The sequence below is a fragment of the Amblyomma americanum genome, chromosome 4, assembly GCF_052857255.1.
Source record: "Amblyomma americanum isolate KBUSLIRL-KWMA chromosome 4, ASM5285725v1, whole genome shotgun sequence".
Lineage (NCBI taxonomy): Eukaryota > Metazoa > Arthropoda > Arachnida > Ixodida > Ixodidae > Amblyomma > Amblyomma americanum.
In genome coordinates, this window is record NC_135500.1 from 202,513,679 (window position 1) to 202,540,072 (window position 26,394).

Below are 26,394 nucleotides of genomic sequence, written 5' to 3' on the forward strand. Positions count from 1 at the left end.
AGCGAAGCCTTGGCGCGTATTCTGCGCACATTCCAAGTTCACGTTGCCGCTGTTCCCTACACACCTGGAATAAGCGAAGCCTTGGCGCGTATTCTGCGCACATTCCAAGTTCACGTTGCCCATGTCCCCACAAGGAAACTTCGGCATGCGCTGGTTAAAGTCAAAGACGTTCTCCCCAAAGAAAAGTACCCTGGCGTTGTTTACAGCGTCCCGTGCTCTGATTGTGACAGCGTCTACATCGGCGAGACTGGTGATTTTAATAGACGCCTAAAAGAACATTGTAATGACGTTAAAAACAAAAAAGTGAACTCTAATGCGATCGCCGAACACTCCGTATCAACTGGCCACGATATTGACTGGGGTAGGGCACACGTGCTGGCAACTGAAAAGAATCTGTACCGTCGCCTTCACCTCGAATCATTATTCATTCAAACGACTAATCGCACCCTCAATCGCAACACTGGAAATCTAACTCCTGTATACGCACGCTCCCTGCGCCCTCTTTTCAAACGTATTTAATCCTGATGCACTTTCTAATCCTTCTCATTGTGAACAAGGCTCCCCTACGGGAGCCGAAACGTCATTTTGTTTCTTTTTTTTTCTTACTTTTGGTCGGCGTCCTTCTTTTAAGTTTTATTATGACATCATTCTGTACGCAGAACGAGGACAATCCGCTTGAACGAGGCTGGGGGTGATGAAGCCGTACCTTCTGAGTACTCACTGAGGCGTTTCAGGTCGGGATCCAAGTGTTGCTGCTGTGAAAAAGTGCTGGAGCTGATAGGTCCAAGAAAAGCGTCGTCATCTTCGCCTTGCGGCGGTGCATCTACACGGGCTTGTGACAGGCACTCGGCATCAGAGTTCTTGCGTCTGGACTTGTAAACGACGGTGACGTCCAACTCTTGGTCTCATAAGCTCCACTGAGCGAGGCGGCTAGACGGGTCCTTCAAGTTGGTGAGCGAGCTCAGCGCGTGATGGTCGGTCACAACTTTGAAAGAAGGCCTGCCGTTCAAGCACGGGCGGAATTTTGACGTGGCCCACACTATCGCAAGGCACTCCTCTTTTGTGGAATAATTGGGCTCTACCTTGTACAAAGTGCGGCTGGCTTACGCTATTACTCTCTCGCGGTCTTGCTCTTGGATGAGAACGGCGCCTATAACCCCACACTGCTTGCGTCGGTATGAATTTCGGTATCGGCGTTTTCGTCGAAGTATCCGAGCACGGCCGGCGACTATAAGCAACGCTGAAGTTCCTGGAGTGCTTCACGTTGCGGAGCTTACCCACCTGAACAGCACATCAGACTTCGCTAGCTGCGTCAAAGATCCGGCGGTAAGGGAAAAGTTATTCACAAATTGTCGGTAATCAGCGCATAGCCCCAGGAATCTGCGAACAGCTTTCCTGTCGATCTACCGCGGAAACTGTGCGCTAGCAGAGGTTTGCTGCGGGTCCGGGTGTATTCCATTGTTATTTACGATGTGGCTCAGGAAGAGAGACTTCTTGTAAGCGAAATGGCACTTCTCCGGCTTCAGGATTAGCCCTGATGACATGATTGCCTTCAGCACGGCCTAAATCCTTTTTTTGATCACCATTAAAGGTTGACCGGAAGATTACGACGACCGCATTCTGTTCGAGGACCGCCCAGCACGCTTGTTGCTGAGCCGCCGCCGAGTCCTCTAGTTCTTGATTGGGCTGACTCGCGCCTACAAAGAACTAAATGACTCGGCTGCGGCGTATCAACAAGCATGGCCGCTCTCGGCCGGGATCAATTTGAAGCTGACAACGAACTTTCGAAGTACGGCGAGCAAAGTAGCCACAACAGTCTGGAACAAAGTAGATGTGGCTCCGACTGGATGCGATCAATCGAGATAAAGCTTGTAGCGTCTTACATCACAAAGCGATAAAACCACGTGACGGCAGCTTTGAAATATGAACAAGCATTACAAAGCTTTGTGTCATTATCAATCGCAGTTTGTTTTTTTCTGGATTGTTTGTTACTTGTTATCATCTTACTGCTTATATATAGCTTGCACTGACGTCAGTGAAAGAATCTTAGTATGTGATTCCGCCTTGTTCATGAACCCAGCAGTATGCATTCCTTATAGTTTCAGTACAGCAGAGGGTGCGATGTAAGCGCAGCGTTAGTTGCAGTAGGAAGATCCGACGAACATAAACTTCCTCCCTGTACGTACGAGCAAATGATGGCGCGCTGAATACAGCGACGGAACACGGGTGTGGCGCCCATTAAACGTGCCAACTTGGACTGCGAGAACCGCTAGCATCGAACATTGATGCGCATTTCATAACAGGTAAACTCGTATTTCGACTGTCGAGTGTGCGATAATGGCGAAATACGGAAAACGTCAGCGATTAATCCGGGCAGCATAGTATTATAATATTCAAACGCGCTGGGAAGCTCGTGTATTAATAGCACAGAACTGAAACTTCGGCACATTCCTCAGCTAAGTGCATATTATACATATCCCGGAAGCATTTTTTGTAGGTGTTTTTGTTCACGTTTTACGATTTTTTTTTTGTACCCCATCCCATTCAGTTACGCGCCCTGTCGCCGCCACTGCCGGTAGATGGTGCAAGTAGTTGGTGTCCCAGAAAGCTGGACATGCGAGTGTTTTGTGTTTAAATGGCGAGACACCCAAGTCCTTCAGGAAGACAGATCTAGACTGGGCTTTGCCCTCCTATGGGCACAACACCAAGCATGAAGATTACGCGCTACGCAGAGAAAAGCTGAGGCTCAGGAACAACATGCCAAGGCCGACACGGCAGAGACACCGACTCCGTATCGAGCCGCCGCTCTATAGTTAGCCGAGCGCAGATCTTCTCCATGCCGCGGCAACTGACGGTACGCCAGAAATCAATGTTTATGTGAACTTTATGTGTTCTGGCAGCTGCAAAAACGGGATTTACATTTACTGGCAGTGCTACATTAACGCCTAGAGACAAGTTTACCCAGCTCAAAGAGCTTAAACGTGAAGAAAATGCTTTACGGTGACCTTTAATGTATAACATCGTCTTCCTCGAGCTGCGTTGCTGACAAGCTCTCACCTACGCACTAACCAAGGGAATATGTGATTATAGAGATCTGTGCGCTCTCATTCGAGTCTCGCAGAGTAGCTGATAATGTTACCGTGTAATGTCCGCTAACAGGCTAACGCCTGCGCTATTCCCCGTTTCCAGTCTTGAAAAGCCGATTTTCTTGTACTGCTGAACCTTTTTCCCCGCACAGAACGTGCACGATAGGATCAGCTATGATTTTCAGCCCTCGTGAAGAGACTGCACATTCGGAAGAGAAGGCATTTACACGCAAAAAGCGCGAAGGAGCTGGTCGCAGCACGAAATAGCTCTGTATATCCGCGTCTGGAAGCGCGAGCGGTAGTCAAGCGGTTCGTAAACGTGGCCTCCGTAGCAGATCCTGCTGACGTGACATCACGTGCAGGCTATTTATACGAGTTACAAACTACAGATACATAATCGAAAACAGGACGGATTAGAGATTTATACAATAGTAATTTTGTGTCCTTGGGAGAATCAGTTACAGTACGCCGCAGGCAACATCTCATGGTCTAATCCAGTTGATTATACATGCAGTAAAGCACTAATTACTTTGGTTGCCTGCGGCGTACGGTAACTCATTGTCCCAAGGACACAAAATTACTATTGTATAAATCTCTAATCCGTCCTGTTTTCGATTAGGTATCTGCAGTTTGGAACCCGTATAAATAGCTCGCACGTGATGTCACGTCAGCAGAAGCTATTTATACGGGTTCCAAACTCCAGATACATAATCAAAAACAGGGCGGATTAGAGCTTTATACATTAGTAATTTTGTGTCCTTGGGACAATGAGTTACCGTACGCCGCAGGCAACCAAAGTTATTAGTGCTTTACTGCATGTATAATCAACTGGATTAGACCATGAGATGTTGTTCGTAAAAATGACACCAAGATATTTGTACTAAGAAACTTAATCTACGGCCCAGTCATTGAAAGAGTAACTAAAAAAAAGAAGAGGACGGTTTGTTACGGGAAGAAATCCAGGTGGTTTTATTAATATTAGTTTTCATTTGCCAGGTGTTGCACCAATTGCAAAACCTAGGAAATCACCTCATATAAAATTCAGTCACCAGCTTTTAAGACGAATGTTTGAAGAAATTTTATTTGGCAAATTATTTATGGGTATTAAAAATAGCAGCGGCCCAAGGACGGAGCCTTTGGGGCACTCCTGACATCGCGTCTACAGCAGCGGTGTCAGCGTAACTGTAAGAGACGAATTGGGAACGTAATGGAAGAAAGCTTGAAACCCATTTGACTAAATGAGGATTATTTAGTACAGTATTAATTTCAACATGTTTGCAACGTAATAGGGTGTCAAATGCTTCCGAGAAATAAATAACAGTGGCATCAACCTAGTCGCCAGCGTTAAGGTTAAGCGAAATACTATCATGCGGGAGCTCAGCTAATTGCATCATCGTGCTAAACCCAACCTTAAACCCATGTTGCATATTAGACAGCAAATTATCTGATTCCCGAAAAAGCTTGTCTTGATGAATGACGTGTTCCAGCATTTTTCATGACAATGATGTCAGTGAAATTGGCCTATAGTTCGACGAATACTGATTATCGCCGGATTTATAATGAGAGAGCGCTTTGGCTCACTTGCATGAAGAATGAACAGTAGCAGGTCGTAAGGACTTACTGAATACGACCTTCATTTATTTCGATGACTACATGAGATAACGAATCAGCAACACATTGCGTATTCCGTCCGGACCGGTGTATTTCTTAGCATCCTAGTTTAATGCAAGGTTGAAAATGCCTTCACCATTTATCTCGACGTCACTGATTTATTCTGAAGAATTTAAGTTCGTTTTTTATTTATATTGGCCGGTCAACTAAACGCAGATACATGATACCTCTAGTTCGTCACTATAACCAGGTGTAAAAGAGGTGAAATATCATAGTCCGTTCACAGGTGGTGGTCTCGTTGATTGTCGGCCCCGACAATGCAGACAAAGGCAGGAGCTATCAGCTGCTGCTAGAAGGACGGTTGAGGACGGGTGGCCCTATTAGAACCACGCATTTCTTGAGCTTTATTTCTAGTTCTAGCTTTAGTGGGTTTAGTTCTAGCCTTAGTTCTAGCTTTAGTCCTAGCTTTAGTTCTAGCTTAAGTTCTATCTTTAGTGGGGAGGGGTACGTACTTTGCCAAAGGTAACCAAGCAGCAGGTTTTTGTTTCTCAACCGTGTAACTGAGCCTTTACGGCGTCCCTAAAGATCGAAAGGTCTCAAAACGTAAGTACAAGGGTTCACCTTACTTTACATAGATACATATTTAGAGGGCTGCTGTAAGCGCTTCGCTACGCGGCTAAGAAAGGAACCATCCTTGCCCCCGGTTACTTTTGGCAAAGAGGGTACATGGAACAGCACGCACTAAAGCGAGTCACCTTAAAATCTTCCTCGTGATTGCATGTGTGGGGTCAATGCTTTAACACCACATCGAAAATCCTCGCGACCCCATCTCATGCCTCGGTTACGTGTGTCTCGGTTATGATCAAACCAGTTCTTAAACAGAAGGAAACTGGGGTGGAGCACCATGTGAGCTCCAGCTAGTGCTTATTCTTCTCACGATGGCCGCCAAATTTGGTGAAATGAATGCCTTCCCGGGGTTATGCGCTCGTGCAGATCAGGAGCGGGCATCTCGCAGCAGCTAACGAGTTTCTTTCGATGCGGCCTCGAAACTGCTCATCCGCTTGTCTCGGCACGCGGGGGGGGGGGGGGGGGGGGGGCGGCTAAATAAAGACCCGAGTCACGCGGAGGCCTCACACAACACCAGCGCGCGGGGTGGCGGGCAGGCGCCGAGGGAATTCGGAACGCACTCGAGCCCATAGGAAGGGCCGCAGCAGCATCGCTAAGAGGCTAATCAACGCCTCGAGAATGCGCGAACGCCATTAATAACGAACCGTTTAGCGGGCCGCCGGCCGGGGGGCCCTCCTCGGAGAGAATGGACCCACCGGGGGGACCCGGAGGAAACGCAAGCGCTGCTGGTGATGAAGAACGCGGTGTTAATGAGGGCGCACCTCCGCTTCCGCCGTATAGTTCGCGTTCCTCTGCGGCCGAGGCGCCGACTGCGGGGAGACCGCACGGCGTACTCGGTGCACAGGAAGTTTTGTGCAGCATTGTTGGAACTGCAGTGGTTTTACAACTCATGGGGTAGAACCGAAACGTATGTTGTGTACCAGGTATCCGAAGGAAACGCCGGCAACAAGTGGTTGACGCAGGTGCAGAAAGCTCTTAGTCTTTTCTTAGCTGCGGTGTAAGTATAATGCATAAACGAAAACTAGCCCGACTAGCCCAACAAGCAACTTCGAAAAAAAGAAACACCAAAATTTATGTCCCCGTGAGCAATGAGTCATAAGAGCATATTCGCAAGAAAACCATGATTTTAAAGCAAGAAACTTGCTAGCCCTCTTCAGTATGCACATCATGTGCTTAGATGCACGCTAACCGTCTGTCGTCAAGGCACTATGGCATACTGCTCGTTTCTTTGTGAACCAGCACTTGTGGAACGACATTTTGCCTCCATCGCAATTAAGTGCTTCCAAAGCTCCAGCCGATGCAGTCTCGTAAGCCTACGGACGATGGAAACCAGAGGGAATACTTAACCACACCAAGTGTAGCTCTCTCTACAGAAAGGAAATAATCTACCATGTATCCATGTATCCTTATACTCTGTGGTCGCTTATCTATGTACCCAAATGAAATTGGCGCAAATTTGCCTGCTTTTCAAATATGACAGATGTTTCCTTTCTTCCGAAATCGCAATCAAAGATAAAAACCGAAGAGGACGCATGCTAAAACCAAGTGCGGAATAAGGGCGGACAGGACACGTGTTATGCTTAACCAGTACAATCTATAACGCTTGACGCAGCTCCAGTTAGAGTGGACTCTCCCGATGCTTATTAAAGGATAACTAGTTTGAAACCAAGCAAGAGGAGAAGCAGAAAGCTATCGTGTACCAGAGCGCATGACACCATTAGTCCTGCCCAACACCGCTTATGAAGACGACTGGACCAATCGCTTCGTATGCTAGGAATATAGTTTTATCTAGATACGTCAAGACAGCATAAAATGAGCTATCTCGTTGCTGATTTTATCTAGACGAGAAAAAAAACAACCGCCTAAGCAAGATTCCAGCGCTACCCAGTCGATCAGCTAAGCGCAGAGTTTCATTAAATATGTCGAGCCAGCAGCGAAGCACCCCGAGCACAGAAGCGCTGCACCCAAGTAACAAGACGCGGCATAACTCTCCGTGCAGGCGCTATCGTGCGCATCGCGTTCTACCTCGGGGCATCAGAGACTATTAACCCGCGCTGCCAGTTCCGTGTATGCTGAGTAATGTTGGCAGTAATATATGGCCTCGCTTGTTACGGGAAGTGATTTAACACCTCGGCAGCGCCGCCCACCGCCGCAAACCACCACCATTTTCCTTTCTTGGTTATGCAAGCGCGATATCGAGTCGTGTTGGTGAGTCTAGTTGAGCGAATCAAAGGGACCCGGCGTGAGGCAAAATGGAACCCATTAATCGGCGCCTTGTTTGCCCGGCATGTTTTTCATGCGCAGCTGTTGTGTGGATCCAGTCTCTCCTATCTGGGCGCCTGCTGCCGGCTGCAGTGCTTGAAGGGGCATAGCTGTGGCATTTCCCGTCGGCAACGCATTAATAATGGCTTTCAGGAGCCCGACTGTCGCCTGCTCGGTGTAAGTGTTCGATGTAATGAGGCCATTAGAACCGTGATGAGATGTTGTTGGGCCTGTTTTAACGGCGTGCTCGAGGCTGTTCGCAGCTTCTGGACCTCCCGGTGCGAGGAGTAGCATTCTGATCGGGCTGCTTATTAACGAGTTGCCTCGGTGTCGTTGACACCAGGCCTGCAGAAGTTTCCTTTACGATTGCATTGCCGCGCCTATGTAGCTATAATTTACCTGTAGTGCCAAAGCGAAGTTCTTTGGTGAAACTTCCTTGTGACTGCTGCTCGAGATAGGGCTAAGTATCGAATTCTCTGACTGCGCACTGCTATTATAGATTGAGTCCCAGAGAAGAAAATGCTATGCATCGCCTATGCAATAGAATAAACTTGTTACTGATTGAATGCAGAGTTCTATGCTCTGAGCGAATGGCACTAACCGCGACCATGCAGGAAGCGTTGCCTTCCAAGCATGACATCATTGCCTGAGCTCAGAGAACGAGAACAGTAAATCGGTCGTGAACAGCATCCCTAAAACAATCACATTTCACCTTATAAACTCGATCAGTGTAAACGCGTAGTCCCTGATAAGCTTATCGTTCAAAATTACTCAAACACAAGTAGACAAGTCAAGTTGTTGGGCCAGGACAAGCCTGGACGTTTATCCGACCTCTTATCTATCACTTTCAGGGGTTCGGTCCTTGTCGTTGGTTCCCACGAAGGATGACGGATTGCTGAGCGGGCGCTGTAAGCGCGTAGGAGGCCGGAATAAGGGTGCAGTTTTCGAAGCGGAACAAGGAATTCCTAAACGGATTATAGTGACGGCCGCGTGCTGGCTTGGTGAAGATTGAACGACAGAGGAAGGTCGACCTCCGGTTGCGAAAGAACGAACAGGCAAGAACCTAGGCGCCAATGAATGCCATTACTTGCTTCGTTGTGTCGCATTCTGACACTTCTGAGCGCCTGTTGAATGCATCAAGTTGTGAACATTGCTCAATAGATTCATATTCATACTAAGGGCATGTACTAGCGGTCCTGAAAGACACGAACGAGAGAAATTCTATAGTAGAATGTGCATCGTGATAAAGGTAGCGCAGTAAGAACATCTGTAATGGGTTCATGTTCTTAATTGGTGCAGTTTAACTCTTTGCCAATAACCCTGAACCAGATAATTTACTTACACTAGCAAGTAAATGATTTGGGACATTAGTGAGTAAATTATTCGGTTCAGGGTTATTGGTAAAGAGTTAAAATGCACCTATTAAGAACATGAACCCATTCTAGCTGTTCTTATTGTGCTACCTTTATCGTGGTGCACTTCCTACTGTAGAATCAAACCCCTCAATAATGAAAGACAGCAAGAATAAAATGCTTGGCACGAAATAATGTTGCAAAGGATATTGTGGACGAAGGCGAAGCGAACGAAGTGTTTCGGTGGTGCACGTGTTGTGGGCGCTTGCGTTGCCGGGTTCCCCTTCTAAATTTCTACCTTCACAGACCTGGCCTGGCGGCTTCCCCACTGTGCCCTTTTTGTGCCGAACCTGAGACAATAGATCACTTCCTGCTGTTCTGCCGCCGCTTCTCTCATTCGAGGAAGCGTCTTTTGCCAATTCCATTTCATCAACGTGGCTTGTCTGTGTCCTCCGCGGTTGTTCTTTCCATTGGCGCTTCTTTGCTTGGACGAAGCGACAGGAGCGTGCGCTCCGCTGTGCAAAATTTTCTTCAAGAAACTCAGCGCCCCCCATTCTAATTTCTTCTTCCCGTTCTCAGTCAGTACGACATTGAAACATTACAGGCATTGTGTACTATTATGCACATTAAGCCACTGTCCCGTCTTCGATCTCCAAGTTAACAGGACCCCTTTCCTTCCGTCTTCCAATCTATCAGGCTACATCCTATTACCACTCCTTTTCCCGTCAAAACTTTCCTGTATCCAGCAATTAACGGCCTGTGTCTTGGCCACTCCCCCGTAGTGGGTATGTGCCAGCAACGTCTGAGGCCTTCCTTCCTTCCTTCCTTCCTTCCTTCCTTCCTTCCTTCCTTCCTTCCTTCCTTCCTTCCTTCCTTCCTTCCTTCCTTCCTTCCTTCCTTCCTTCCTTCCTTCCTTCCTTCCTATTCATTTCTTCCTTTATTCGTTTCTTCCTTCCTTCGTTCCTTCCTTCCTTGCTTGCTTCCTTGCTTCCTTCCTTCGTTCCTTCGTTCCTTCCTTCCTTCCTTGCTTGCTTCCTTGCTTCCTTGCTTCCTTCCTTCCTTGCTTCCTTCCTTGCTTCCTTCCTTCCTTCCTTCCTTCCTTCCTTCCTTCCTTCCTTCCTTCCTTCCTTCCTTCCTTTTGGGCTTGTGTGAAGCTGTGTGCTCTGTGTCGTGTGCGCGCTCTGTGATCTCGGCCTGCGCGCAGTGCCCATGGGTCATTCTTGCGTTACCCACGTTTTGAGCCACGTAACATCTTTGGTGCAGGTGCAGGATATCGATCCCCGTACCCTCGCCCTCCGTAGATTGGCATCTCCAGCGGGCACTGCATGATGCGCGGTTCATTGAATTTGATCTCTTTCGCTGCTTCATTGACCTTTTACTGCTTCACTGCTTGGTTAAAGCTATCTCCAGGCATGCACGTCGAAACAGCGATGATATGGAGGCGGAAGAAAGCGATAACGATCAGCTGAAGATAAGGGAGACAAGATAGCATGATCTAGTGGATGTCCTCGACACGATCCATCATTCCCAAGAGGCTGTCACGGCGAAGCTGACCTGCGAATCTCGCGCACTCGAAAATGTGTATTTTTTAACAGACTGTCGAACAAGACAAGGCAAACGAAAGAAATCAAAATTGCGAGTTATAACTTCGTTCTCGCGAGGCTGCCCGAGTTAGCTTGTAGTTTGCATTTAGCCATTTTTGTGGCAAAAAAGCTCTAGCGTCAACAAAAAGTTTTTGCCGTCCCCGTGTATTTCTGAGCTCAACTGAGTTCAACTGAGCTTAACTGCACGCATTGTCAAACATGTTTCTTAAGCGTGTACAATTTTTCGGGAGCACCAGCTTCTTCTGTACAAATTTCGTTTTAAGTCAAACCGGGCCACAAGTCCGTGTGAATTTGCTATAAAACGAGCGATACTTCTGGTGAGCAACCTCGTGAATATTTAGTTGCCCTTCCATAAATCGCTCACAAGGACAGCAGCACTCATCACTACGATCAAGTATCTCAGATTTGAGCCCCCGAGACAGCAGAGATTAAGAAGGACAGGGAAGGGAAAGGGGGGGGGGGGATATATAGACGAACCAGAGGCTCCAGTTCGCGCATGCATGAGTGGCACACAAACGAGCAGCGGGAAGAAAGAGCGGGACCCCTGGCGCTCGTGAGAAAACCGGTGTCAGGCTTCACGGCACGCTTCGGGACTCCACGCTGTGTACAGCCTCTTCGCAGGCGCGCAGGCGGGAACACTCCGCTGTAACCAAAGGGGTGATGATTCACACGTTCAGGCGCGGCGGTATCACTCGGCGCCTCGCGTTGAAATAAATGCGCGGTGCGACACGATCCGGCGAGGGGGAAAGAGACGCCTCGTCTCTCACGTGCCGCCGGCTCGTTCGAAGGTCTGCAGCGCTGCTGGAAGACGAACGAGGGGACGACGCTTGCTTCGAAGGCACGGCGGAGAAAAAAAAAAAAAAGTCGGCTACGGGTTTGTTTCTCTGTAAAGTTTGAGCAGTGGCGAGGAGGGTTGCGACGCTGGCGCAACGCGGAGGAGAGGGAGTCACGTTCTCTAGAGCGCAGCGGCAGACGACAGGCTGTGGGACAAGCGGAAACACTAATCCCCGGCACGCTTTGTGTAGACCCGCCTTCTTTTGCGCGACCGACCGACCAACTGACAGACAAGCGACCACGGCGACAAGCCGACCCCTCAGCTATGGCTATACTACTAACTTCACCCCCCCCCCCCCCCCCGCCCCTTACCACCCCACCCTTCTCCTCTAGTTTCCAAATCTCCGCGACAACCGCCTGCCGTCTGGCCTCAGCGCGAAGAGAGGCGCACTGCGATTCCAGCGCCTCGGTTCTTCGTCGGCTCTGCAAAGTAGTCTCTGTGTGGCCTACGTGCCTTGCGCAAATGGTTTTGGGTGTTGGAGCAGTCCGGTGGGGGGAAGGAGGGGGGCTACGCGATGTCGTGTGAGGTGTGACCCCCTGGCCTCGTGTGTCTCACATGGACGCATGCCACGCCAGCCCCGGGGACTGCGTCGTCGGAGCTGGCCGATAGGGAACGCCGCGGGTGCGGAGGGAGACGGGGGAGAGCTGATCGCGACGTGTGACGCGCAGTCTGGAGGGCAGCTTGTTCTTCTAAACTTGTTTTTTTTTTATTCGCTCTGTGCGCACCGTTTGCACGCTGAGCGCAGAGCCACATACTAGAGGCTCTCCTCGCGCATTGGCCTCACTCCTCCTGATTTGTCATTTGTCTTGCGCGGGGAATGCGCTGTCACTCTCGCGTGTTATTTTTTATATGTGTATCTATCTTGAGCCGAGAATGTGGCGGCGCTTTGAAGAGCTTCGCTCTAGCCTACAGCGGTGATACGGGCACGGAGCTGTGTGCTTAACGCGTCCGTTTACGGCCTCCCATGTGGGGTCCTCGTTTGGCTTTTAGACTCACTGGCAGTTTCACCAGGACATACACGGTGGTTTTACGACAGCTCTGGGTGTTACTTCTGCGTCGCGCTTGAAGAACGCCCGAACAAGTAATGGCTCAACGTTGTTGGCTCATTCGTTTGATCGACCTGTCCTACTTCTTCTAGATCTACAACGAACTCTAAGAAGGAAATTTTCTTCACCGCGCCTTGGTTTCCAGAGTCTGTCGAGGGAGAAGAAACCTTCACAGTTGCACCAACATCAAAGAGAGAGGCAGCCTCCCTCACCAAGTCGGCGTTCGAAGGCAGAAAACAGCAATAACTAACCGGTCAATGTTTGACGCCTGGTCGGCGTAAGGGCGACTGGTTATTGCACGTTTTGTTTCGTTATAACCACACGCTGTGCGTCACTCAATTTTGCCGGCGAGAAAAAAAAAAAAACAAATCGCCTACCCTCTGACCGCGTCATAGGCGTCTGAACAGTGACAGGATACACGCAGCAGCCTGTTCCACTGAGGTGGTACACGTCACTGACCCCTGAGGGGAAAACTACAGAACAGCGAGCGGCCGTGCTATTGACCAGACGGTTTTGCTGTGATTTTATTATCGCCCGATGCCAGCATGTAAGTGCGAACGACGTTTACACGTCGCTATAGGCCGCGTCAGCGTGGTTATAGCTCTCGGCAGTGCGCATTCTCCTTAGCTTTCAGTCGGCTAGCGGTTTAAAAAGAAGCTTTTCTTTACACGCCGAATGATTCTGGACAAAAGCATTTTTTAGTGGGAAAGAGTTTATGATTGCAATTTTTTCATATATTGTAAGATTTAACTATAACAATCTATATATCTGCAGGTCTCCTGTCCGGAGGCTTAATTATTTTGCTATTAAGGTTTTTGATATCGACAAAAGCGTTCCTCATTGATTTTTTGATGGTCGTCTTAACTGCTCCATGCGAGCGATGGAAAAACCATAAACAAAAGATTTTGCTAAATATCGGAAGAATGGACCATTACCTTCAATATTTCTATATTCGTACCTTACAGTTCAGCAATGTTCAAAATTTTTGTCCAAGAATGTTGGACATGCTCATATTCAGATGTGAAAAGATGTTGGTGTACTCGGCGCACTGCGCTGCTCTTGATCCAGATGTGTAATGAGAGCGCTACGTTAAAAATATATGAAGAAAATACGAGAGCGAAATCTTTACATGGACATCGAAATACAAGTTTAGCTGGAGTGCAGTGCGTTACATAAAAAAAAAGAACTACTTCCTGCGATTATAAATAGCTGCAGTGACTGTGCCTTGAATATTTCAGAAATACTGTCAAAAACTTTGGTCATTCTTCAACAAGCCACCAACGCTAATGAGACTTCTCAGCCCACATGGGACAAACTAACAGCCCAAGCCAAGTATGGACCTAAGAACGAGCAGCGGGTTTTGCGTTCGTGTCCCCTTCCAAAGTAGTTCATTGTTCAGCGCCTACGTCACCATTGTATAAGTGGCATACTCGTGATCTTCCACGACAGACAGTAGGGGGGGGGGGGGGGGGGTTGTCGAAAATGGCTACATAAAACGAACGTATAATATCGGTAAAGCGTGTGTGTCTGCTGCGGGTTGCTGTATACACGGAAGGGACGTGGCCAATGCGCTACTCTTGCTATATACGGAAAAGAACCAATTTTTCAACCTACAGTAGCTCTGCATCTGCGGTCGAGCCGGGTATATAGAAAGACATGAAAACAAGAGAAGGTTGTTCAGCCTATTCCGGCTCTGAACCTTCTTCGGTCGAGCGTTCGCTTGTAGCGAAAGTCAACAATGCGAGACCCCGGGTCCCAACCGCGGTCTGTGCTCGGTGCATCAAAGTGGGCGCCCTCTAACGGAACGTGGGAATACCGAAGGCTCCACTCGCCGCATGCGGAGCCATACAGAGGCCGCCCATCTGGCCGTGCGTCTCCCGGGCTGCTCGACGGGCCGTGGCGAAGAGGCGCTGTTCACCGAGTGAACCCAGAATGGGAGTCGTCGCGCTCTGCCGGTGGCGCGTGCGGACAAGCTGGGCGACGCTAGGCCTCGCGGAGTTCGGACTCCGAGCTGCGCCAGACACCGGCGAGAGATTAACGAGGGCTCTGCGAAAGCGCGAGCTCTGTAAACAACGGGGAGGGGCCAGTGAAGGAGTGTTTGCAGTGAGCTGCACGTGCTGTACTATGCGCGCTCGTATCGACAACTATTGCCAACAGAGATAACTGGGCGGAAGAAAAACCTGCATCAGTTTTAATTTGTGGTTACGTTGTAAAGTCCAGATGTGTGGTATACCAACTTTAATTTTACATGTTCATTGTTAGGACTTAAAACTAGGGAGGCGGGAACCGGTTTTTGGGTGCTACAAGAAATCATACATATGATAAAGGCATATATTGGTCAAATGTTTAGGGGAAACCCCCAAGGTTGAGTAGATTTGTAATAAGGGAGTAATTACTCATTGACATTCACACAAGCGCAGTACAAAGGACAGCTGTACAGCTTTCTCAGAAACATCGTAGTTAACCGGACCAGGCAGAATTTTTCTTTAACTACGAAGTTTAACTACGAAGTCTCTTCGTAGTTAAACAGCGTAGCAGCTTCGTAGTTAAAGAAAAAATCGTCCTGGTCCGGTTAACTAAGAATTTTCTAAGAAAGCTGTATAGTTTTCGTTTGTAGCCGTATGGCTCCGCTTGGGTGGATGTCAATGAATAGTTACTCTCTTATTACGTATACAGGAGTATAGCGTCAAAGCGAATTATTTGCAATAACTGCAGCACTAAATCGCTAGCCGGAAGAGGTTATGTTTCCTTAATGAGAAAAAAGTGCGCGCAAATCGTTCAATGCGCACTGCTTACCCCATCAAACAAAACGCGTTCTGTCTTGTCTTTCGTGACGCTTAGTCCTACTTGTGCATCCATCGATATGCAAAGACTAATCATAGCGAATCACTATTAGTGGACATACTTTTTTTCTCCTTAGTAAGGATGTTATCTACAGAAACAAACCAAGGGCCTAAAAGTCCTTGTCAAAACGTAAAACGTTAAAAAGTACGCAGCACGTTTCTTGAATGTAGTGAACTAGGGGGAGGAAAGTGTGAGTCACTTTCGTCCCAGCTAATTAAAAAAAATGGCGGTGGTTTAGCTCTGGTCAAGCCTGGAGTGACGCGATAGCTACAGCTGGCCGAATGGAACTTGCTGAGTTGAATTGCAAAGTCAGTCTTTCGCCGCTCCGTTTCGCTGGGCGTTCCTTCTTCATCTTCGTCCCATATGACACGGCGCATGCGCACAGCTGTTGCAGCTCGGTTTCGCCGGCGCGCCGCGCCGCCGGCAGCAGCAGCTGCTCCGCACCACGTGGCTGGCCACGTGACAGCGTGGCGGCGCCGCCACGCTGAAGACTCGAAATGCTACCGTAATGTAGCTATCGCTACACAACCTCCTCTGAAGCTGTAACTCCGTACACTATCCGTTGTGAATGTAACTGAAGGAGGAAATGGCGCTGTCTTTAATTCGTGGCCGCTGGAAGGAATAGGAAGTTTCACCGCCCTGACTGAGCTTTCATCACCTGAGCGCTGAACCTTCTGGATGCTCGTAGTTAGGGAGAACGAAACGCAAACATCTCCTAAAGCGGAGTACTCACCTTCGTCGACCACTTTGAACTGGAAGTTGTCCCGCGTGGCATTCGCCCTCTGGTGGAGAAGGTAGAAGATATCCGCATTGTCCAGGTCCCCTGCGAGGATAAATCCTAGAAATTAAGGGCTGCTGCGACTTGCCTCAGCGGTGAAACAAAGGAACAGTAATGTGCACAATGGGTACCCTCCGTGGTGGCTCAGTGGTTAGGGCGCTCGGCTACAGATCAAGAGTTCCCGGGTTCGAACCCGACCGCGGCGGCTGCGTCTTTATGGAGGAAAAACGCTAAGGCGCCCGTGTGCTGTGCGATGTCAGTGCACGTTAAAGATCCCCAGGTGGTCGAAATTATTCCCGAGCCCTCCACTACGGTACCTAATTCTTCCTTTCTTCTTTCACTCCCTCTCTTATCCCTTCCCTTACGGCGCGGTTCAGGTGTCCAACGATATATGAGACAGATACTGCGCCATTTCCTTTCCCCAAAAAAACCAATTATTATTATTATCACTAACCCTACGGCGGCAGGACCGATATCCGATCGGAATGTCATGTTCACATTTCCACGCTGCATATGTGCGGAGGTGAAGAAAGAAAGAAAGAAAGAAAGAAAGAAAGAAAGAAAGAAAGAAAGAAAGAAAGAAAGAAAGAAAGAAAGAAAGAAAGACGAGCTCACGCAGAATTACGATAATGCCGTGTCACGTGAAGCGGCGCGAGCACTCCCTTTTCGCGCTCTCGCGTGGCTACGCTAGCGTGCTTCGGTGAATGGGCGCCAGACGGCGACGCGGTCGAGAGAGTGAGATAGCAGCGGGAGATCGATTCGGGACATTCCGTCACGCCTGTCAGCGCGGACAATCTCTCGTTGACTTCGCAGCCGAGCGACATTCGCCATGAGGGCGATCGCGAGAAGAGGTCTCGCCAATGGAGCGTCGTGCGACAAGTGGCTCGCGACCGCCCCGCCGCGCCATCACCAGATGTCGCCACGGGTGATGACACGCAGCGCGACCCGATGCAGCCTCTGTTCGCGCAAACACTAGCACGGGCCGTCGTATCGCCCTAATCCTTAGCTCAGTCAACGTCGTCGAGGCGTCGACAAGACAGAGCAGGTCACGTCATCTCGTCCGTAAGCGGAAAACACGCGGCGGATCTCTGTACAATGGAATGCTGTCGCAAGTACAGCGTTGCGAGCTATCGTGTGCATATATCTGCGAGGGGGAAGGGACGGAAGCTCTTTGCAATGGGGCGTCAGACCCACCTGAGTCACGTGACTACACATGGTACATGTCAAAAGAGTCTAAAAGAGTCAAAGAGTTTATTCAGGCAACGTATGGTACAGTTGCCTAGGGCGTAGACCAAAAGGCAGATGGATGCCTGACAGAGTCTGCGCCCTTCTTGCTCCCATTCGCGAGCTTAAGAGGTTCAGCGCATAAAAATAACCACTAAACGAGATGGAAATACAGAGTGGTTGGTTAACATTGAAAGTGGAGTTATTTCACATTGAACATTTATGTGCAATTGGGCAAATACTCTGAGAAGCAACAGAATAAAAATGAAAGGAGTGGTTATGCCTCGAGTGACAACAGATACAGAGTGATGCTATTTTTGAAAACTTTCAATGACTTACTTTCCTCAATAATGTTTACAGCAGGATGGTGTAGTCATCTGACGCCCCATGGTCTCAAGGAGGGGGGGAGAAGGGGTTCCTTTATTTCTATCGCTCGGCCTCTGACGAAGGAAACTCCTCCGTCGAGATCTTGAGTCTTGTTGGAGAGAAGACTGTCGCGAATAGATTGCGTAATCGAGAGAGACGAAGCCTGTCCAATTTGTAAATGGGAATTCTGGGAACGTTGAGGCCATTCTGAAATTTCTCGAGCGCGAACTAGAACTCGATCGGGGACTCAATCTGCATGTCACCAGTGGCGTCAAAAAGCAATGTGGTGGCAGGCAGTGAGAAGTTGCAATAGCTCGGCGGCTATCACCTGTCCCTTCCGACGTATAATAGAGCAGCCTAACCGCCAGCGCAATTTTAGTCGGTTATCAGAGATGGGGCGATAATTTTCTGACAGTGCGAAAGCAAGTGGCGCTTCACTTCAAGAACAGTGCAATATTTTTCATCTCTCGCCGCTATAGGCCTCCTAATAACTCGTTATCTTGGCTTTCCAACGTTTCACGGTGCCCTAACCATGTCCTCACTTGCATGTTACTGCTTCACAGGTGCGTGTGGTGTTGTCACAGGAAACGTGTCAACGTATTCTGCATCACAAAAGACACGGACTACCACTATATATTAAGTTTTCAAAACTTGCTGTTCCTCCATAGGGAAGACAAGTTGAATTGTGGTGAAGCCAGCTTAACATTTGTGAACGGTGTGCTTTCCGATGTGCGGAACAGTCGTCTTCAGCTCTTGGTGGGGCCGTGGAATTCTGCCTGGTGAAAGCACGCAAAAAAAAAAAAAAAGAAAGTGGCCACAAACCCGCGACCGACTCTCTCTTTTTATCTTGGGCTGTGAAAATCAAATTATAAAGTTTTGTTTAATGCATTTTTCTCCACTAGCTTTCGCACGTTCTCTGTGCACACCTGGCCTGTCTTACTCCGCAGCCCTAAACAGCCTGCGGTCCCTTCCCCACTCCGCTCTCCCCCTTCAATTTTCTTTTTTCTCCTAAACTCCCGGCGGCAGACGGCCACCAGGCGTCGCGTCACGCCACGCCCGTTCGTTCTTCGTTACGAGCCGGGAAGCGTGAAATCCGCCGAATTAAGCTCGGCGCCGCGGACCTGCTGCGAACGGCCTCCCTCTCCGAGTGCCGTAGGTGGCGCTGCCTACCTCCTCCCTTCGTGAGCGGCGCCAGCCGGGGTGAAAGAATTACAGACACGCACGCACGTGTCGGGGCCACCTTCGTTCCAGATAGATCAGCGATGCAAGTCGGCCGTGCTGCCGTCGCCGGTAGAGCACGCGCCGAGGCGGACGAGAAAATATGGCTTCCGCTGGAACCACTTTCAGCCGTCTAGAGAGAGAACTCTCAACCCCGCAAGTCCTTGGGTCGGTAGCTAGGCCCGGAATTTTTCTCTCAATATTTCCCCCCTTTTTGTTGTCATTTGTTTTAGTGATCCCCGCGCTTCGCCGCTGTTTGCAGGTGTTCTCGCTGCCGTGGCAAGTGGCCCGCGCGGGAAACGCCTTTTAACGAAGTCGAGTCCTTCTTGGTGGGGAGTCCAGAGCGGGCACGGTGCGGGCCATTAGGCAAGCACCCAAGCTGTGACCAGCTACATGTATCCACGCCCTTGCTGGCGGGTTCCTTTGTCGATGTCATAACGGCGGGCGGCACCGATTGTCGAGGGCCGGAGCTGTGGCTGATATTTGGCGTTGCATGCTTTAAGACACCGTGTCGGCTTGGCAGGACGACCTGCGGTTACGGCCTCTTAAATCACGCCGGTTTCGAAACTCCGCTGTGCAGACCTCTTTCCTTCTGCAATATCTTTTCAGGAACCAACAGATGTATATAGGCACTCCGTATCAATTTGTAGCGGTCAGGCATTTTTTGATGTAGTGTCAGAAGTGACTCGTCAATTATCCTGCTCGGAGTAGCCATGGGCAGCAAAATAAATAGTAAACCAGTAGACGTTCCGGTAGTTTGACGCATCGGCTCGCTGGGAAGTTTCGCAAGCGCTATAATTGAAGAACTTTCGGTTCATGCAAGACATATGAGCTTCGACCAGGAAACCAAGTAGGATATTCTTTTGTGAGACGCCGCCACGAACCAACACACGCGCTGAACATTTGGTTATTTGTGAGTATAAGTACCGCAGATTTGTTCTAGTTTGATGGGTAGTTAACAGGCGCATGGCTTTTAATATATTGGATGAGTAAACAACACCTTTGGCACAAGCTAGACAGGTTTGCGCTTGGCGTGTCATTACCGTTAATTCTTGTACCGTTTATAATTTTGCCGTCGCGACCAGGCAGGCCCCCATATCTCTAGCAGGTTTGGAGAGGAACCAGCCACTGTTAGCAATAACAAGACCAAATAAGTGTGAATTACTTTACTGCTATCGCCTATCCGTGTGAATTTTCTTTAATACACTAATATTGAGTATGCCGTTTATTCCCTTAAAGAAATTAAGTTTTTAGTAGTTTTTTTTTTTGATTGCGTGAACGTGCTTTTCAGGATAAGACAGTTATATATACATATGCAGACCTGTGTCTGCTGTAAATGCCAGCAAAGCCCGATGTTGGGGTCCAAGTGTCAACATTTTTGTGTCAGGTGATCGGCTAGGCTGGTAATCCTGGCTGCCGAGTTGGAGCTTGCGTGCCGCCTAAAATCCAGGGCAAGTTATCAAGAAGTGGTCTGCCGTCGCCTCTAAAAGTAGATAAAGGAATTAAAAGTTTGCCTCTCTACGGATATCGAGCATAAACATGATGCCATGCTTATGCATCCTCATTTTCAGCCAATTCTTACAGCTGTAGCAGTGACGGGAACGGTCAGAAAGCGGCAGCTTAAGCGACTGCGCTGGTCTCGCGTGACCCTGTGACACGGGTTCTTTTTGCTGTCTGCAAACGCGATGATGGCGGAGGCGGCAGGAGTGTGCTTGCTGTCCGCTCGTGCTTTGCGAGCTCGTTTGGCTGGCTATTATCGTAGATGAACCGGTGTAACATCTCCTACTGTACCGAAAGTTCGGAGCTGAAACTGGATTCCTCTGTGGCTTTTATGTTGACGCACCACTCTGAAGTTCACTAAAAACCAGCCCAGAATAAGTTGAAGATGAAGACACTACCGGTGGCAGTCTGCCCTGTCTGCGTTTTCTTTCATCTTCGTGTCTTTGAAGCTTGGCTACTTTATATTATTGAGGAACAATGCAGTCTCACAAGATTTATTAAGAGCCCGGCTCTTAAACTCAGTTTCATCGCGGTTCTAATTCGATGCACCACGCTACAGTCGACTGTAACACACCACGCGAACTGTACAGGAAAACAAAAAAACAACTGTGAAATGAGGCCTGAGCGGGTGCCCTTGTGGAATAGTGGCACGTACAAGGGAAAGTCAGGGACCGTTGGAGCGTGGTGGAGGGCTCAGAGGAACATTTTAATAAAGGTTGCTGCTGCTTAAAATGATGACAATCCGATGTCTTGTACCGAGGAAGACCACTGTGAAATAGCACAAACAAGCGGCGAGCCAGAGAAGTTGGAAAACCGCTATTACCAAGCGAATGAACAGAAGAACACAAGCAGACGAGACGTTAGGTGGGAGCGCAGACGGTGCAAAATGTAGTTTTTCATTACTGTATTTTATCCCTTCCCTTACGGCGCGGTTCAGGTGTCCAACGATATATATGAGACCGATACTGCGCCATTTCCTTTCCCCAAAAACTAATTCTTATATACATTACTGTATTTGGTATTTGGGCTGTGTTGAGACCAGAAACTGAATTAGAAATTGGAAGTTATAAATAGAAGGATCATAGATTTTGTTAAGGGTCATTCGATAAAGGCTGTAAAATAGTCCCTTTTCTTCATTTTTGCTCTGTATTGATATAGTAAATTATTCATCACATTTAATATTAAGGGAAATATAGCCATACAATTGGATTCTTGTTTATAGAGTAGGAACTGGAGAGGCACTGCGAAAACAACCTTGAAAACCGGTGCCGTTTTAACCAAATAGGACAGCATTTGAGATTAGCACAAAATTTGAGAACAGGCGCCTGGGGCCAAAAAAAAGCTGCTTTAAAGTTAAATTTTCACAGGACATGAACTGATTACAGCAGGGCTCTCAGGATTCAGCAGGCTTGCTTCAACTACAGGGCAAGTGCCATTCAACTCAGTTGTTGGTTAGACTATATCGCACTTGCACGCCCACTAACCATCAAAGAACCTGCACAATTTACTCCTTTTGGCAGCGCAACATCGATGACAATGGGACGGCCACAAGCAAGACCAAGACTTGGGACCGCGTTTCGTAGCCGCCTCCTTTTTATTATCCTGTCTACCCTCTTTGAATATTGCCTTCTACGTCACGATTGAAAGCTATAGGAAGCAATGTACCATACGTTGTAGTCTCTGGTATCAAAGGCAGTACTGACCTACAGCAAATAGGCAAATAAAATAAAGAACCAGAAAAGAAAAACACGAAATCCAGCCCCCTAATCTATGCTCCTTCATTTCGGCGAATTTCGGCTCCTTCATTTCGGCAGTGCTCGCTACTTGCTGGTTTCGCTGGATCTGGAGCGCAGTCCGGTATTTATTCGATCAGGACATTTTACCTGCCGATATCCTTTGAACTGAACGGAAATAAAATGAAAGAGGTGACGTCGGCAAGCGGAATTCACCGAGCTTTTCTCGCGGCACTAGAATGGTTCTGTGCAGATCAGTCAGCGTGTAGAGAAGTCGGCCCAGTTTCTGCGCTTGTCAGACCCGCAAGCAACGTTCTGAGTGAAATTCGAAACTAGCAGCAGGCTGACGAGAAAGGCCTGTTCTGGAAGAACTGGATCTTTCAGAGACGTTTTACGTATTCGTTCAAGCATATCCACTCCTCCCTCTTGAAAAAAAAAAATATAATAAAAGATTCCAGCACACTTACAAAACTCACACCTTTGTTTTCCCAGCTCGAAAGGCTCACTTCTGTTCGGGGGAGTTCCAACAGACTAGTTCTTTGCTTTCTTTGTACTGAAACATTTATATTCTGCAGTGGCCTCATAAAAAAGGAAATGATTTATGATATTTGGCGCGTATTTCAGATGTGGTTATGAAATGCAAGCCATAAGCGATCAGGTCGAAAGAGTAAAGCAAGCATGACGCGACTCTGCACGAAAAAGAAAAACTAACTCTGTCATTTTTATGTCCAGATTAAGGATATAGATTGTCTAGGCCACGCAGTCCTTCGCTGAAGCGGCTATTACAGCCAAGCCCAAATTACTGCTGTTCTTGTGCACGACGATTTAGGGCGCTGACAAATCCTCATCTCTGCATGTTGCTTCCATGCAACATTTGTTGCAGCTGATTCTCTGCAAACTGTAAAACAATAAAAATAACCATAATTCGAGCGCTAGGCCCAGAGCTGTAGCACGCTGTAGGCAACGAACAGAAAGCGCATTTATTGAGGGCCCAATTGTTCTCGGAATCACTCGAACGTGTATGGTTCGCGCCTCCCAATAAATACAGCTTTACTAGGAACAGCGTTGGGAAACGGCCAAGCCAAGAAACCGGGGGGGGGGGGGGGGGGGGGGACGGTTTACATAAGAGCGTACGTATACCCGGAGCAATGATCCCGCTCACTGGTTCTTCGGGCATTACTACAGGCCTTTCAAGGCAGCGAAAGTGGAAGGCCAACGACCTACATGCCAGAGCAACTAACATTCGAGAATGAAAAAAAAAAACAGGAGCAAAGAAATAGAGTGAGGCAGCGCACCCTTCAATGAGCGATGCTGACAGACCAGTTGTTTTTACAACTGCACCGCAGCAGATACTTGAAGAGAGCGGATAGCCCATTCGTAGAAGAAAATCAGTGTGAATTCTGGATTTTAAAAAGTGCGCAGGCGTTCTTTACATGATCTAAAAGGTGTTACTGCAGTAAAGGGATACTTCCTGGAATCGTGACCGATTTTCGTTGCTGCATGTTTCCTTTGGAATTGCTGTGCACATCTGCACTATAAAAGCAGAGAGTGCTGCATTGTCACCGTAAGCATTGCAGCTTATACTCCGGACATAAAGGCGTATAAAGCGGACAGCTGCGCCAGGTGTTTTATGGCACTGGTCCGGCCTCTGTGTTCTCAGCTCAAAGGAAACATGCGCGAACAGAACACGAGGGATCAGCTGGATTTTCTCTCGGCCACAGCTTTGTCACATCGCTGTGACAAAGCTAACATAACAAAAATAGCCGTTATTTCAAGCAAATGATCTTGCCCCATTGTCTGCACGCATAACAGGCATCGATTAAGGGTTCACCTCCTTTCCATTTCCTTCTCCCCCACGCAGGCATCTAGCCAGAATTTTTTTTTTATGAAGGGGCCCAAGGCAGTTGTATCGGGAGAAACCCGTGGTGGGCAGGGCCTATGTATAACAAGAACACTGCTGTGGGGAGGGGTCCTCGAATACGTGCCTGCCCTGACGTGCGTGTCGAATCACATACTACATGTTTCATTCCTGTACGCCTTTCGAGCGCACAGGTTTGAACGAGCGTGTTATACAGACCTGCGCATACCTCCGATTTTCTTTTACTTTTTTTTCTTTCGCAATGGCGCTGCCTTTCTCATTCACCTTTTCTCTGCCTACGTTTACTTTCTTCCTGCTGCTTTCCATTTTCGCCGCGCAACTGACGTCTCTTTTCGACGTACCGGTTATTCCGAGCGAAACTCTTCCTTCCCGTAAATCTCTTCCTCCCCCCACCAGCCCCTGCTCCGCGTCGCCAACTCTGTCATCTCGTCTATGCGAAGCATGTATGTTTAAAACTGCGCGGCACGCCGGCACTGGTGTCGGCGCCCCTCGGCGGGCAGCGTCGCCTCACGACAGCCACTGTCCGCGGTGAAGCCGGACTGAAAGGGGCATCGCGCGAACAGAACACGGCGGCGCCAGCATTTGGCGCCATCGCGGGTTCAATGCCGTCATCGTCAGACCGACCGACAGACGCAGCTATCGCGCGTTTACAAGGGGACATGGGCGCACTCTTTGCTGCTGTATAATCGAAAGCGGCTCGATCTCAGAGGGGGAACGCGGGCTGCTCTTGGTGCTGTCTGTCCGGAGTCGCAGCGGGCGGTGCATGGGTGCGCTTGGACGGCTCACCCCATAGTGCAACCTTTGCTTTGGACGGTCGGTCGGTGCTTGAGAATGCGCTCTGCGCGCCGCCTTTTATCTTGTGGGGAACGCGCAGTGCGTGACCAGCTCATTCAAGGCGCGCCTCTCTTACGCTGCCTGCTTCTCATTTCCTTCTCTCCTCGGTACCAGTAAAAAGAGGAATGAAAGGATTGAAAGTTGGCGGCAGCGAAGGGCGGTGACTTGGAGGCACAGTGACTTTTCGAGGTCGTCTGTGTAGCGCGCAGACGATAAAAGAAAAGAATTTGAAGGAAACCTTTGGTTTTCTTTTTCTTTTTTTTTTCTGTCTCCTAAGGGTGCTCAGTGAAAACGCACCGCGGGTAAACTACGACAAAATGCTTTCGCGTGATGCTGCTACTGCTGTTTTTCCACGTAAGTTAGTCAAACATTCTGAATTTGTCGCACAACACTTTGTACGCATAGAAATGATACCGAAGGTGAAAGCTAGCTCAGTCTATCGCGGCGACTTAAAGTCTACCAAGGGAGACTTTGTAACATTTGTATGCGGTGTTGTAGCTCTTTCATTGCTTTCTTTTATTGCATGAAGAACAGGCGGAAAATGAAAGGGAGGGAGAAGTTAACCATGCTTAGGTTGGTTGCCTTAGAGACTGTTCTGGCTCTGTTCTGGCTATATGACATTTTCCCGGCAGCAGAAGACGCATTTATCAGAGAGAAAAATGAGTTACCGCCGGTATGTTCGAGCTCGTGACGTCCACCATCGTGAAACCGTCGTGAGGATGGTGTGGCACCGTTTTGAAGTGAACGGCGGTGGAGCGTAGCCTCTGGGATCCGCGTTAAAAGATTCGGTGTCGACGCACCCATTTTAGTTGCGAAATCCGCCGGTGGTGGCGACACCTGTATTTGGTTTTTCGGACTTTTCTAGCTTATAAACGCCTCGTTTCGGTGCGAGTGGTCTATATATGATTACAGCGTGGTACCCTATTGATTCCTATAGACACAGACCAACTTCTATTTGTACTCACTGTCGCTTTAATAACTGAGGTTGGGTACCTTGGACAAGGAAAAGGGAAATAAAGAAACAAAATCATCGACAAAATCTAAAGCGGTACAATCACAACACTAGAGCACCAGTGCACGCAAAGGACAATAATCTATCCATCAGAGCAATGGAATTGCAATGATGCATCGAAATTCAGATGACTTTCTGCGATGTTGACTTGCGTACTGTGCTGCACATTTTATGAACAAATCCGCGTGGAAATGTTCCTGTGCGTTCTATTTTTTAAAATTTTATTCATTTATAAAATTATTTACCGATTAATCGATCAGTGCGCTTTTATGTGATAAAGCAACATTATGGATGATTAGGAATACCACTATGGAAGGCTCCGGACTGAATTTCGGCCGCCTGAGGTTCTTTAAAGGCCACTGAAGTTCCAGTGCACGCGCGATTTTGTCTTTCATGCCCATCGAAATGTCTACCGTTGGGATCGAACTCGCGAACCCGTACTCAGGATCCAAACGCCGTAACCACTGAGCCACCTCGGCAGGTCTTTTCCCGGTAAACGTTTAGTGAATTCGTAACAAAGTGGCGCCTTGGGATCCACGTCACGTGTTAGTTGCTCATCGACTTCGCGTATACCTTCTTATTC

At 48.5% G+C, this 26,394-nt stretch overlaps 1 protein-coding gene across 1 annotated transcript in view; it reads right to left on the reverse strand.

Annotated features, from left to right (window-relative positions):
* The window catches only part of LOC144129091 (FRAS1-related extracellular matrix protein 2-like), a 192,422-nt gene that overhangs the window by 61,292 nt on the left and 104,736 nt on the right, over positions 1-26,394 (reverse strand). The window contains exon 2 of the mRNA XM_077662998.1: positions 16,001-16,090. Coding sequence (XP_077519124.1) covers positions 16,001-16,090 — 90 coding nt within the window. The remainder of the gene's footprint in view (positions 1-16,000; positions 16,091-26,394) is intronic.